The following is a 15,144-nucleotide window of genomic DNA, read 5'->3' on the forward strand; positions in this document are numbered from 1 at the left end:
CACCTGTTCCATTCCTTGGACAGTCAGCTTAGAGGACGTCAGTTGAGATCTCTAGTAGAGGTGCAAAATGCATTTGATACCTTCTTCGCTTCACGGCCCACCAAGTTCTACCGCGATGGAATACATGGCCTTCCAAAAACGTTGGCAGAAGGTCGTCGATGCTGATGGAGACTATTTTTGATCTATTTTTGGTATGTCTTAGGTTACATATGATGTTTGAAGGTGTTGGGTGAAAAAGCGACAGATCTTTCTTGGTTGCCTTTATAGTTACTAAGCTCGTCAAGATCTACCACCTTGCCAGGATTGGTAAAAATTGGATGAGTTCCATCTTTCGCGCTTTAATGAAATTTCTTGATTTCACTGATTCCAAACCTAACATTGATAGCTAATATCTCAGGAACAAAAAGTCTGTACACCATAATATTTTATACTGAGCTTCCATGCATACCAAGCTTGTCAATATTTACGATCCTACCAACTTTCGTCAAGCTGGAACTAAAGTCCAGAACACTTGCGTACTAAATACATCGCAGTCCATAACCATACTAATTTTGGTCGTAATTGGATGAGTTTTGTCAATAGTAGGCATTATGCACTATCCTTTCATTAAATCCAAATCCAAGGGAGCACGGTAGCTGTGTTAGAACGCTTACCTCTTGTGCATTTGATCCCAGGTCAAAACATCGTGTCCGTGTGTTTTCCCGGGGTACTCTCATTTCCTCCCACATTATCATTCCACGAATTCCGAAACCTTTTCGAAAAACGAAAAATCATCGAAAAACGGAAAACGATTTTTTTCGATAAAACAAAAACCGAAATTTCCGATAATCGAAAAACAGATTTTTCGAAAAAGGCCATCCCTAGTTAAAAGACCGAGTATCAGTCTTAATGGTAATACAACAGTATTGCTTTTTGTCAGTATTCATTTAAAAATTCTTTATTTAAATAAATGTTATAGGGGACTTTGCAAGGTAGCTGTAAATGTCAATAAAGTCATTGGTAGGACAGAAAGAAATAGAATAATACGTTAGGATCAAGAAAAACGTGAGACTCAAAAAGTACTTTAAATACAACCTCTGGATTTACAAAAAAATTTTTTTTCGAACGAAGCATAAAATCAATATACTGAGCAACTAACGTAACACAAAAACACAGAAAGGAATATCTACTAATAGTTTTATATGTTAACAAAGGAACTTTTCTTAATTTATACAACTTAATAATAAATTATGGTATAATATTAAGAATTTTAGAAACAAAATCAGCAAAAGTAGTTTATTAACCAACGTTTGAGTGTTGAAATTTAACCTAGCAATAATATCGGTGCATGCAGTTATCGATCGAGCGCCGTTCGAGATTTTTTTTTATGTGTGTGTGTAACTTCCCTTTAGAAGAAGCTAAATTATTCCTTTAAAATTTCTTCTTGTAACCTAAGAGCCACACATCTCACTCTATACCCAGTAGCCCAAGCAGTAGATGAATGAAGTCAGCGTTTCAGAAGTCAGTATGTTATAAAAAAAACAACCTTGTATTATGTGTAATAATTACCACGTCGTGTCCCTCGCATACTTTACATGAATAACGGTACAGCGAATTTAGATTATTTTTTATATTCTGCATACATCATAAATACTTGTAATTTTCCCATTTGGTATATTTAAATAGTATGTTTAATTTAGTTTGTTAAAGTGTAAATAATATTGCGTGTACCAAAAGTTTCCTAGTAATTCTCTACTATAAATTGTTTCCGGAAATTTCATTAAACTCCCTTTGTTTATACACGTTAATGAAGGACGAGGGAACGAACACAGACACAGAATAAAAATTTTAGCTACAAAGTTATCTTTTATATTTATTGCCAAATTAGTTACAATATATATATATATAATTTGAGTAAGTCATATGTACAATCTGTACAAGTCATATATACAATATATATGAGGAAAAAAAGAACATGATAACGAATATTAACATACGTATAGAAAACTTGTTTTGAAAACAGTTTTATTGAAAAAAAATCTACTTCATTTAGTAAACTTTCTGATAAACGTAAAATCATTATTTAGTTTGGGTACAAAATCTCGCAGGCGAAAACTCGCAGACAGAACCTCAACTGGCCAAAACATCGCCCACCAACGTCTCGTCTACTCAGAACTTCGCGGGACGAAATCTTGCCTAGCACAAAATCTCGCTACAGCGATTTGTTCAGGGTAAAATGTTCAAAATATTGCTTTATATATATTAAAAATGACATATACAATGGAACTTCAATTAGCAGACACCTCTCAATAACAGACATAATAATATGGACCATTTTTAGTCCCTGCGAAAATATATACAGTTTAGATATATATTGTCACGGAAATTCTATTTGACGGACAATCTCTTTCCCTCCCCTAATATTTTAGTAACTTCTTCATAACCGACAAAAAACTATTCACACATTAAATATACTGAGCACAGAAAACACTTTCTGCAATTAAAAAAACGGTACAGTTTAGTCGAGAGAAAATACAATTTCCAGAAAATCTCTTCATCATATGTTAATTACCTGGTGAATCACCACACAACAGTTAGAAGCTGAACTTTATTATTATTTTTTTTTTTTCTCTGTGCATAGTAACTTTTCATTATTTATAATGTTACACGTTCTTATTGCGTTACATTTAGTACAGCCAATACGTGAATTAAAGAATTTTTACAGGGGAAAGGACAACATGAGCTCGAGATCAGGCTCTCTTCCAGAAGATTTTGTTCGAGGTGGGAATCAAATTCATAGGGGGTGACTGGGATCTTAGAATTCCTTGATCGTACCACTGAAGATTCGAACAACGTGGAGTTTTGCTCTAACACGGATTTTATTAAATGTATTTACGAACTGGCAATAGGTTTTTCAATTATTTTTTTTTTAAATAACCACTTTTCTTACTATCCTAAATTTTTGTGATAAAAAAATTCGATTTAAATCCATCATAAACAGACTTCGAACAACGCGATTTTGCATAACAAGAAACCAATTAACTGATTTGCAAAGGACTGTTGTATATCCATATTTGCCATTGAAGCTCTTAGGATTTTGACAAACACTGATTACGTTCTCGTGCACCACCCTGTATTTACTGCATGATCTACACAATTACCGTATGAGCTGTCAGTAACCTAAATTTGTGTAACCTGTCTGCAACGGCACCTCTCATTTATAGACAAATAATCACGGCCCATCGGTGTCCGTTATGTTTAGAGTTCACAACAATTACATTGAAACAATACGTAAGATAATTTCCAATGTACTTTTAGAAAATAATTATTATTATAAATAAAGGACAAGACATACAACATAAGCGATTTTACTAATTTTAAAAAGAGAATGAAGGAAAGAAAGCGTAGCAGTTACTTCCCTATACATATAACACTGCCTTCAAAAATTATCGCAGTTCACATTCAATAAATAATTTAACCGAACTGGAATTAATGGATAAGGTTTCTATAGTCATTCACTTTGAACCCTTCATTTTTTTTTACCCTTGTCATGTTTAAAGTAAGCAATTCTGATCCCATGTTATGTAAGTCATCATCATCATTATTATTATTATTATTATTATTAGTTTTACATCTCACGATGACTTTTAGGCAAAGAAAACGGATGATTAATGAAAGTGAATGATTGTGAAATTAATTTTTTGTATTCTCCCACTGGAATCGTACCCGGGACCATGTGTACAAAAGACTCATGCACTAGCCAGCGGAGGGAGCTATTATCATTAGTATTATTGTTACGATTATTATTATTATTCCGTAATTACATGTTGTTATGGTGGGGTTATAGCCACGCGAGATTTTGAGCGGCGATGTTTTGGCCAAGAGATTTTGTCCGTATACTTCATTATTATAGAATTCAGAACGAAAAGAATAATTTGATCATCTCCTCTTTCCTTTCAACTTGATTAATATTTATCATTGTTATGTATAAATTGAATATATAAATTAAAGAGTAACTAATTAAACATACAACATTTGTCCTTGAGTGCCTGCCATGATGATTAAGCGACATAAACACGGACATCTTTCGGATCACTTCACCGTCTCTCATGCGAGTACAATAAATAACTACTTTGTAATTAATATGGTTACACTATTCGCTTTATTTCATACAGGGCAGAAAAGAAAATCTAAATACAACACTGCTTATACTTGCATAGGCAAAAAGATTATCTAAACTTAGCTTCTTACAATGCAAACTGAGAGATAATATTGGCAGATCTTTGAAGAACAAATAAAATTCTTACGAGGATTTGAAAGTACATAAAATTGAAAGTGCCGCCAAATTTGTATCCCAAATTTGGTTGTGATTAAACTGACCTGAACTTACCAGGTTGTTCGGAAAATATTGGCCGATTTGGAAATGAAATATACACATCACAGCACATTTCTTTGAAATTGGCTTCGTTAGCAAGTCTGTTGGTGAGTGACAGTGCTTAAACATTAGTTTAGAACACATACGGCTGCTGAATGGGAAAACAATTCTAGAAAGTAATTTTCGGTCTTTCCTCGGTTTCTGAAGAATCTACCCTTCAGATAGCTGGTCACATTCATGAAAAAGGGGAAATTAGTAAATGACATTAAAGGAGAGTATACAGGACGTAGGAGGATTTGTACCTCAGATAATATACGACTTTTCATCACTTGCGACATATGAGGCTTTGTGCTACCATTGAATAGATGATAATCTTCTCTTTCATCAACAGTCGTTTGGAACAACTGGTTCTGCACAGCATATGATAGCAGCTTTCAAAAACTAATTTTGTGAAGCATCATGCATAATTCAGCTGTCGCAGTTGGTGTACGATAGGCATGTGAAACTCGCAGCCCACATGCCACCCTTGGTCGTCCCAACGTTGAGAAAGTGACAGCCCATTTACAGATGAAAGCGATAGAAATCCAGTGCGACTCAACTCTAAAGCAAAAATTCAATGAAGTGGGTATCCACAAATTTTACAAATGCATTCCTGAGTAGTTCCCCGCAACCTGCAAATTTGCATCGTACGTGATTTTTATGTTTAGTCGTATGAGTCAATTGAACAACTTTTCTCATTTATGAAAAGGAACAAGTTCCTAGTGAGATCCAGTTAACTGAAACTCATCTGACTTCGGTTCTGAAAATCGATAGTGAGGCCATCATGTCTCTAGACACTCAAAAGCTGGTTGCAGGAAAAATTGCCAGGTGGCGGGAAAGAAAAAACAGGTATCCACCAAGTACCAGGATTTTCCTTTGTTCCTTCTATTTAAAAATAATAATAATAATAATAATAATAATCATAATAATAATAATAATAATAATAAAAACTACAGTATTAGGTACGCTTTATGTATTTAGTCACTTTTTAAATGCATTACTCAATAAAAAAATGGCTTTTATTTTCTTGCGGCCCGCACAATTGTACGCTGATGAACATATGCCCTACACTGGGAATATAAGATACGTAACTGATTTTGACATTCCTAACTCAGGATGTTTCAATAGACCAAGGTTGTCCAAATTTTTCCAATTTTCTTGCATAAATTAGTTCCTTATCACAAAGTTAAGGGACTCTCTTTCATTCCAAAACAGACTTTTACTGCTAACCTTGAACACGCTCTGCTGCTCAGCCAAATGTACGGTTCTTAGTCTTACACAGTTGATGATATTCGGATATTATTTACACTGACACAATGAACCGTCCCGACAAGTTCTCACAGTGTATCGTGACCTTTCGAACATTATTCTCATGCCTCGTCATATTCAAACTCAAAACTCGTGTCAATAGAAAGAAATTTTTCAAACCACAGACTAAAAGACGTTACCATCTCGTCAAATCCTTCGACCACATTACGAAAGATTTGTCCCGTACGCGTATTACAGACAATTACTTCCTAACAGGTTACGCAAATCGCTTTTACAAGATTAAATAGCAGCTATAGCTCAATCACCTACATGAACATCATGCGAACACTAGTAAAAATCGCGCTATAATTGAATTGGTCGCAGGGCTTAAGGAGCAGTGCAATGGAAAACCTCTGAAAATCGGCCATTATTATTATTTTCGAACAATATGGTTTGGTATGTCTTGTATTTAATACATTACTTCAGAAACAAACTTTCATATCCAGCGGGTAGCATACATATGTATCTCATGTCAGCTCTTGGTTTGGGAAACTTGTGAGTGTTTTTATTTTCTACACTGCTAAAAAAAACCTTGAAAATCACTGCTATTCTTTGGTATAAAACGCAGACTACTTTACACAGTTATTAAACCACCTTAAGCTTTTCTTGACCGCTACAACTAGCAAAGTTGAGATGATTACATTCTATATGAATGCAACAGTTTGTATATTCCTCCTTACTTTAAGAATAATAAACAAAAGACACGTATTTATATTGAAATACAATTTAAGACTTTTGTACTCTTCTTACATTTTAAAAGTTTCCTTAAATAGTAACACCCATCTGAAGAATAAGTACCTGCATTAATCTTGCGCTAAGATGGTGACTTACTAACACTTTGGACCTTGACTACGCACTGTGTAAGTTTATTACCTCCCTGTTGCATTGGACTCGTTATCCTGCAACGTCGGGCTGCATGGTGAAGCGTTGCGACTGGAATGTTGAAAGCTCTCGCCGCTGGTTTTATACCCATTTCCCCTTTCCTTATCATTTCCAGAGCATCCTTTAAAAACAAAAAACAAAATTAATTGTGAGAATTCAAAATCGCATTCATAAGAATTTAACTAGTATATAACATACGATAGACAACTATGTTTTGCTACGTATATTACGAAGTGAACGCTGAGTTTTTCAGTAAGATAATTCTATGCCACTTTATGCCATGTGGTAGTCTACGATGTATAAAGGAGCATCTTATGTGGGTGATAACTGACAAGAAAAAAGTATGTGAGTGTCACAGCAACAATATTAAAATAACGATTAGCTGTAAAATGGACAGTGTAGTAATTAACGTATCGACAAGTCGGAGACCCGGGTTCGATGTGCATTTTTTCACACTTCGTGTATTAACGAATATCAGGTTGTCTATTAAGTACTGAGCCTTTGGAAGTCCGTGCTATACGGTGGATGCCTTAAAATCTCTCAGCCAAGTTCTCGCGATTTCTAACGGGTTATTTAAGATGTACGCTGCCTGTCGTTGACAGTGTGACATAAGACACCCATTCTGTTGCGAATTCCGGTAGTTTCTTGAAATGAAATGAAATCTAAGTTTTACGTCCCACGATTATGCCGGCTAGGCTAAAGGAAACGGTGATGATAAGAAATGAATGAAATGGTGGAATGAAGAAAAAAGGAGGAAACAGAACCCCGAGAAAACACGCACACGGTGTTTGTCCACCACAAAGTTCACTTGCGCGAGCTGGGATCGAACAAACGACTCCACGAACCAAAAGTGAACGCTCTACCACTGAGCCACCGCAGCCCCCAGCAGTTTCCTTTGAATTGCTACGTGCACTTGGTGCTAGTTGCCGACAGTACAGATCCAAGTCTATTATTCTGCCCCGCAGCAGCAGCTTGTGATGCACGATGCTCTTCTAATCCCATCAAAACTGCACAGCATAATTTTCTTGTAGCTGTTGTTGTGGGTTTTGCGACAGACTGTGGACCTTCTTCTCATTTCGACCACGATCTTTCTGACACATTGTTGTCGTAGGTTACCTACTTTTCATCACTCGTAAGCAACGGTTACGAAGTGACTGGAGTTCGTTACGTTTCAAGAGATTCGCAGACGGAAATTCAATCGAGTTAATGTTTTTGAGTCTGATGATGTGGCACCCAAAGTTGAACTTCTTTCTGTAGCCAGCTTCAAATAGTTTAGTGATGGATGTTTAGGCCACTGCCGAAGTCATGACTACGTGCTATCCCATATGCCGCTCTTGGTCGACATATTTTTTTTATTTTAAATAATATCATCCATTTTTTTCTGTGATTGGTCGTCCACTTCGTGGAGCATCTTGGACATCGAAATTTCCGAAACGAATGCGATTGAACGACTTTTTGTCTGTTAAGTTTAATAACGTATCTTAGCAGTAAACAACACAAATATTTTCACGGGCTACGCAATATCTGCGTCTTCATCGAAATGAAATTGCATAACGTAGTGAAGTTGTGCGGACAGTTCACTCAACTTCACGGCGCAACATCTTACGTCTGGTTACAAGATTTGCAACATTTTTTGCACATCAACTAGTTTCAACTGTCAAATAACGTTAGGCCTGACTCGCTCCGACTCGTACATCTTGAGATTTGGGACACTAACATCACCTTGTGCGCAGAAGTCTCAATAGCTTTTCGATACCTTAAATATTTATATATGGTTTCTATGTTTTCGTTGATTTTTTTTTTTTTTTTTTTTTGTCTGAAAATTTACATATCTTTATTCAATTCTTAATCATGTCGCCCACATGATGTAGTATCAACATCCCTTCAGACCAAAAATAATCTTATACTGCTGAGCTTCTGTACTTCCCCAAGAAAATCAGAAGATACAGAAGGTCCATCCACATTTATGGAAACGAAGTGGAACGTCCGCCAGGGGCGCTGGCAGACAGGAAGCACAGCAGAGCAATCAGAAACCAGTTGTGTAGAGAATTCGGTAGCAGGAAGTGAAGTGCTCCGAGTGTAAAATGCCTCCAAATGTGACCCCATTCTGGAAGGGGTACTGCCAAGAGTTATTGCCAATGTACTCAAACGCAACAAAAATGCAGTCAGGGGAAGCGGATGTGCGCACAGTGGTACGAAAACAACACCCCCGTTCCAAACATACAATGGATGTGGTTCGACAAGTGCAGAAGTTGGTGACCCAGAAGAATCCGCGGCCACAAAGAGACATTGCCAAGAGTACTAGAAGATCCAAATCAACTATGCAGAGGATAATCAGCCAGGATTTACGCCTGCAAATGAAGCATAAGCCACGTGTTCACACTCACAGCCAAACACATCCGGGAACGCAGGGTCCATTGCAAACGGCTCTATGAATGGTATTTAGCGGGTAACAAATGGAAATATGTGGTTATGTTAGACGAGGCCTGAATCTACTTGTCAAACTCCAAGCTGGTTCCAGCCACTTACTATCATCCCAAGGATGCCAAGGATCATGCCAATTGGGTCTGCACGTGCCGCGAGTTTTTCCAGTGGCTTCACAGTGGTTGCAGGATTTTGCCATAGAGGGAAACTTCCCCTGTATAAAGTTGCACGAAATGTGAAAATTAACGCAGCATACTATCAACAGCACGTTCTGGAGCCATTATACCGGCAGCGTATTTAGTCGTTGTATGGTGCTGAGGTGTCGAAAGTATTAGACAAAGCAGCCAGCCACACAGCTCGAACAACTGTGGCATACATGGCTCGCAAAGCGCGTGAAACTGGAATCCATGCTATCCCATATTCAGACATCCCTGTCAAGTCTCCCGACGCTGCACCAATGGACTTTTGTGCTTTCGGGTGTTTGAAGCGAGCGATTTCCTTACGTCGCCCACGCACATTGATTGGCTTGTGGAAAGTTTGTAAGGAGGAGTGGCCCAAACTTGATCAGATTTTTCTGAACAGAAGCCTACGTCAATGGAAACTTCAGTGTCGGGCTATAGCTTATAGTCAGGGTCGTCATATAGAGCACAAACGCTGGTAGAAATACGGCTTTACGCCCTATTGTAGGGGGACACAAAATCGTTTCCGTAAATGTGGACCAATCTTCTGTACTTCGAAATGTATTTCAGGATAAATCCCGATATACTGAATTATTTTAGCTAGATGAAGCATGTCCAACATCTTGGTAATGATTCATGCTAATGTTCGACCTTCACAGCAGTGACACTGCAATATTTTAACGAATCGCGCCACTCGTCAAACTAACATAGATATATATCCTGTCTAAACATCGATATGAACTAAATTCAAATTATCTTGTATGATCATTTTGGTGTCCAGGAACATGCTGCAGATATATTCCTTATGAACTATTAATGGAGGAAAATCGCACGTGTACTAGTACAGGAAAATGTCAAACTAGGAATTTTATACTTGAAAGGAGACCTTTGATGCATTAGTTTTCACATGTAAATATTAACGAAGTAATTCCAAAACGGAAAATTGAGTGCTGAGGATGCAAAAATAAAAGTAAAATAAAATATAATAAATAAAACTATCAATTCACTATATCCTCTGTCTTTCTAAAGATGGCAGGAAGAATGGGGGGGGGGGATATAAATTTACTAGTCAAAATAATCTACAAAATCTGCATTACAGTTCACGATCAACTATTTTTGTTTTTTAAGCGTAAATGAAGATGTAGAGCAAATTGCTGCATTTTATAGGTGGATCCATCTGTTGACAGCCACTGTAACTGATGTAGTACGGGTGTGCTGTGGCCAGTCAAATAAAACGGCTAATGTTGATAAGTTGTTTTGCTAGCGTGCACTACTTGAATTCCTGGTCAGTGGTACGCACTCACGTCTGGTTCGAGAAAGTTATGGTAAAATACAAAGGAGTCAATAGCGTTAGTAAATACGCAAAGCATTTTAAGGATGAAAACAGAGATCAGCAACTATTCGCGTACAAATCACCGCTGAAGAACAACCTCCAATGGAACGCGGTTGTGTGTAGGAAGAAACTCTTCCAAGCAGATATTCGCATTTCTGTTAGGAAGTTCTATGCATTGTTGAAATAGGACACACTTCTATCCAGGAGCTGGTTAGCGTATAAAAATGCCGGGAAGTGTATTGCACGATGAGCGCCATGCATTGGGAGATTATATGACAGGGCTATTCTACACACAATTAGCGAGGGATGTGGTTGCCAGATTTGGGTGGGAAATTGTCCCACACTCTCTGAAGTCCCAATCTGACTCCATGAAACTACCACTTATTTGATTTAGTACTAAAAGCACAAATACAGGTAACAGGTACGCCAGCAACAAGGAAGATTTCTGCGAAATGCTACAATAAACGTTACCTGTGTAAAGGAAGTTTTGACCTACCAAAACTTGACATAAACGTGCCCAACTCAATGGAACCCATGACGAAAACTAATATATGTATGTACTTGTGCAAGAATACACCTTTCAATATTTCTGTAGTCTCGTTAAAATATCTAAATATTACACTATGCAGAATCCTGGGTGTAAACTACACAGGAGAAAATATTGATGAAAAGGTTTTGTAGATAGTAAATTTGCATTATTATTTACCTGTTAATTCTTTTATCTTTCATTTCTTTTCTCGTGTCTATTTGTTATTAGTTATTTAAGTTCTCAAAGCTTCTTAAATATGCTATAGAAGAACTTTGGAGTTTAACTAATGAAAATATTATAATGCAAAACAATAAAATATTTTCATATTGAGAATCATCAGATTGTTTCTTCATATTATATTCGTTTTCCGTGTATCATACAAAAATAGAGATGCATTGATTGTCTTTCAGCACAAGCCTATAACGGTGCGCACTAACTATTAGTCAATTTTATATAGTTTGATTGATTGGTTAGAGTTTAACGTCCCTTTCAGTACGAAACTTATATAAGACACGGATCTACAGTTTAACGATCCGAACCGCATGAGCTTCCAGCGGGAGTCGAACCCGGGTCTCCCGCGCCGAAGATGTGTGCACTGACCATATGACTGTGATAGAGCCACTCTTTGATTTGAAGTTGTTGTAAAATCAGAACATATAGGAGTATGTTGAAATATACGGTGCTAGTGAATACATTCTCAAAACGTTTGTTTCTTGTTTATCTGCAGAATCCTTGTACTATTAGGAGGCAGTGAAATCAACTTCAAGATGACACTCACCAATGGCAATGCAACTGGTGTGTGATTTTAATTCAACAAAAAAGTGTTGAATTGGTGCAGCGTGCTTTCAATCACAAATTTTATCTGAACTTATCTAGGAACAAGTCAATTTTGAAATAGTATAATAATTTTATTGCGAAGAATACATTTGTGACCAGAAAAAGGAACATTCAGACTAACCACCAGTTTCAAATCAAGTTTTGATCGCATCAGATAAACCATTTTGCGAAGCCCGGAAAAGTCAACCGAGCTAATAAAGAGTTACAAATCCCAAACCGCCTGGTAAGCAAGATCTTACGCAATCGCTTCCACTTCCAGCTTACAAACTATGATTTGTGCTATAGTTCAAACCGGATAAAATCCAAAGAGACTTAAATTCTGCACTGATCTCCAGCAATTAATGGACAAAAAAGACAACCTGTTATCAAAGATTTTTTTTTTTTATATTTTATTTTATTTTTTTTAAGTGATGAGCCAACATTCCATGTATAAGGAAAGTGAACAGACACAATGTGCGAATATAGGTGAGTGAGAATCCGCATCCCATACTGGTAGTTGAGGATTTAGGATTTAGATTTCTGGGCTTTCGGCATCTAAGGCCATTTAGCCCGTCACGATTTGAGGGATGACGTCCCTCGGCGAGCACACAATCCGGGGAAAGGAAAGGAAGAAAGGATTGGGGAGGGAAGGAGGCGGCCTGGGACCTATAAGTTAGGTACCACCCCGGCATTTGCCTGTTGTGAATGAGGAAAACCCAGGAAAACCTCATTCAGGGTGGCTGGCCTGAAAAAGCGTGTTACACTTTTTTGACCGAGTGACCCCACCGGGAATCGAACCCGGGACCGCTCGCACCCATACTGGTAGTTGAAAGTGACTCTATAAAACGCAATGTATCACTGAGTCTCAATTTGGACACACTGGATATGCTTTGGTGAGCGTGGTCCGAGCTTGATGATCGCATGGATGTTTGCCGGGTAACACGTGGAACGCATCTCGAGTGTCTGTAATGAACTGATACCACATAAAACCTGACGAACTGATGAAACTTATCCACAAAAGTAAAAATATTTTAATAAATTTTGATCTTATGGTTACTTCAAATCAAGAAATCTGTAGACATGCTGTATATTATCAATACTGAGGAGAAAAAGGGCAGGAAATACACCTCTTTGAAAGCATGAAATTCGTAGTTTATATTCGTGAAGTTTTTAATGAACTCGAAAGCATTCAACGTGCACTTCGTGAGTCAACCTACAAATATCTTGTTGGTATTTCTATTCTTGCTAAATCTTTTGTATTCTTGTCTTGAGGATAGGGGCTTTGGGGTTTTGATCCCTGTTCGTTATTAGGCAGTGTAAAGATGTAAACATTGTCCTTTACAAATGAAAAGATTAACATCTGTCATCAAGGAAAAGGTAACAAAGGATGATTCGTTCCAACAAACCTTCGTTTTCTCACTTAATTGCAAGGTATCGCAGAACGCCGGACGTTTGGTTAGATCAGACTATATTTTTTGTGCCAGGTGCACTTTGTACGGGTACAATCTCAATCGTTTGATTAGAAGCTTCCTTATTGTGGACTCAGAGATATTCAATACCCGACAAGCTCTCCGCACAGATTTCTTGGAACTCAGAATCGACATTTTACGCAATGTTTTGACTATTTCTTCGGTAACACCTGGCCTTTACGCGTCATCTTCCCTCAATGATAGATGCATCACCCTCGTTTGTAAAATATATTGTTTACGTTCCTCTACCGGCATTACGAAGGTGAATCAAAATCGCTAACCATTTCACTCAAAACCTGCTGCAAGACGTTTGGCAAGAATGGAGTACCGACTGAATATTTATAGGATAATATGTAGGGGCATACATTGAATTAATTTGATTAATTAAAAACGTCATAAACGTACACTATTGTGACACATGACTCCGATGCTGACATCTCCACTAACCCATATCCCAATTCAATCAATCAAATGTACCCTGCGAACTTCACTCTTTCAAATGGTATGTATTATGTATTTATATATCTCTCTTTAGTATTGGTGAACATGAAGTTGTACAAATTCAACAAGAATTTGTGTGCTCCGAGCTCCCACTCGTAACCCAAATCTTCTTGTTCAAGGTGCGTACATTAACCATATAGTTACTGGGGAAATCTAGTGATACATTTGTCTGTCCCTACACTTACCTGCATATCTTTTTTCGTATATTGTCTCTTATGTCTTGGTGGTGATGGATTTTGCTGTACTTTAGTAACCAAAGAAACTGGAACAGAAGAAATTTTGATGTTGGGTGACAACACTGTAACAGCATTTTCACTTGATGTCACGCTAAGTTGAGACGAACTCTGCAATACAAGAAAACGGCAACGTCACATCTATTCGAAATCTTCAATAAAAATGTAATGTGGAAATACTGCTAAAACAAAATAATACTAATAAAATTACAATAAAAACAAAATACAATACTAAAGATAAATCTAAAATAATAATAAAAATAACAATAGATAAATGAGAAACGGATGGAGGGAAGTGCCGTAGTCTTGTTATAGACTATTACGACAAGGGATGTGGTTCGTGGGAAGAAAAGTACTATGTTTTCCCATCTATTTCTGAGGAACATGGAAGAACCGGAGAAAATGATTTTGAGTATACATACTAAGAGTTGATGGATAATGCCAGTCGAAGATATAATTATTCTTCACTCAATACTTGTTTACTTATTTTAGGTTTAGTTTTGCCTTATCTATTTACATAGTATTTAGCATCAGTAATTACACTTTTCCACTATCTCCTCTATTGTTGCCACAATTTTTGCTCTTCTTCTCATTTTAAATTTGCACTTTCAATTTTTATTTTATTCACTTGATATTTATTCAACCGTTAACTTTTTCAAATAGCAGAGTTTTGGTTTTCCTGTTTTCACACAAATAAATCTAAACTAAACCGTTGCCGCAACAGCTTTTAGGAGGTCAGGATCTACCAGCCGCCTAGTGGCATTCATGCTTTTGGAATGATGTATGATCACCGTAACGGCTCCTCCGCCATTAATCGAAATTAGACACTCTTTCTTTCAAAATGAAATTTTTCAGTTTAAAGTCCCATGATTGTGCCTATTAGGCTAAGGGAGACAATGATTTAGGGAAGTGAATGATGATGGAAGAATTGGTGGAATGAGAAAGTGGGAGGAAACGGGAATACCCCGAGAAAACCCACGGACACAATGCTGTCACCACAAACTTTCTTGGTTGGGGATCGAACCAGGGATCCCGCGCTCAAAAGGTAAGCGCTCTATCACTGAGCTACTGTGTCCC

At 37.3% G+C, this 15,144-nt stretch overlaps 1 protein-coding gene across 3 annotated transcripts in view; it reads right to left on the minus strand.

Annotated features, from left to right (window-relative positions):
• Window positions 1–1,839: 1,839 nt before the first annotated feature.
• The window catches only part of LOC145686354 (uncharacterized), a 91,066-nt gene continuing 77,761 nt past the window's right edge, over window positions 1,840–15,144 (minus strand). For all 3 annotated transcript variants that reach the window (XM_081759607.1, XM_081759606.1, XM_081759608.1), the window contains exons 7-8: window positions 14,020–14,178; window positions 1,840–6,704 (exon numbers count right to left, since the gene is read on the minus strand). In XM_081759607.1, the coding sequence (XP_081615733.1) occupies window positions 6,516–6,704; window positions 14,020–14,178 (348 nt within the window). In that variant the 3' untranslated portion in view covers window positions 1,840–6,515. The remainder of the gene's footprint in view (window positions 6,705–14,019; window positions 14,179–15,144) is intronic.

Source organism: Thermobia domestica, chromosome 5, assembly GCF_964235325.1.
Source record: "Thermobia domestica chromosome 5, izTheDome1.hap1.1, whole genome shotgun sequence".
Classification (NCBI taxonomy): Eukaryota; Metazoa; Arthropoda; class Insecta; order Zygentoma; family Lepismatidae; genus Thermobia; species Thermobia domestica.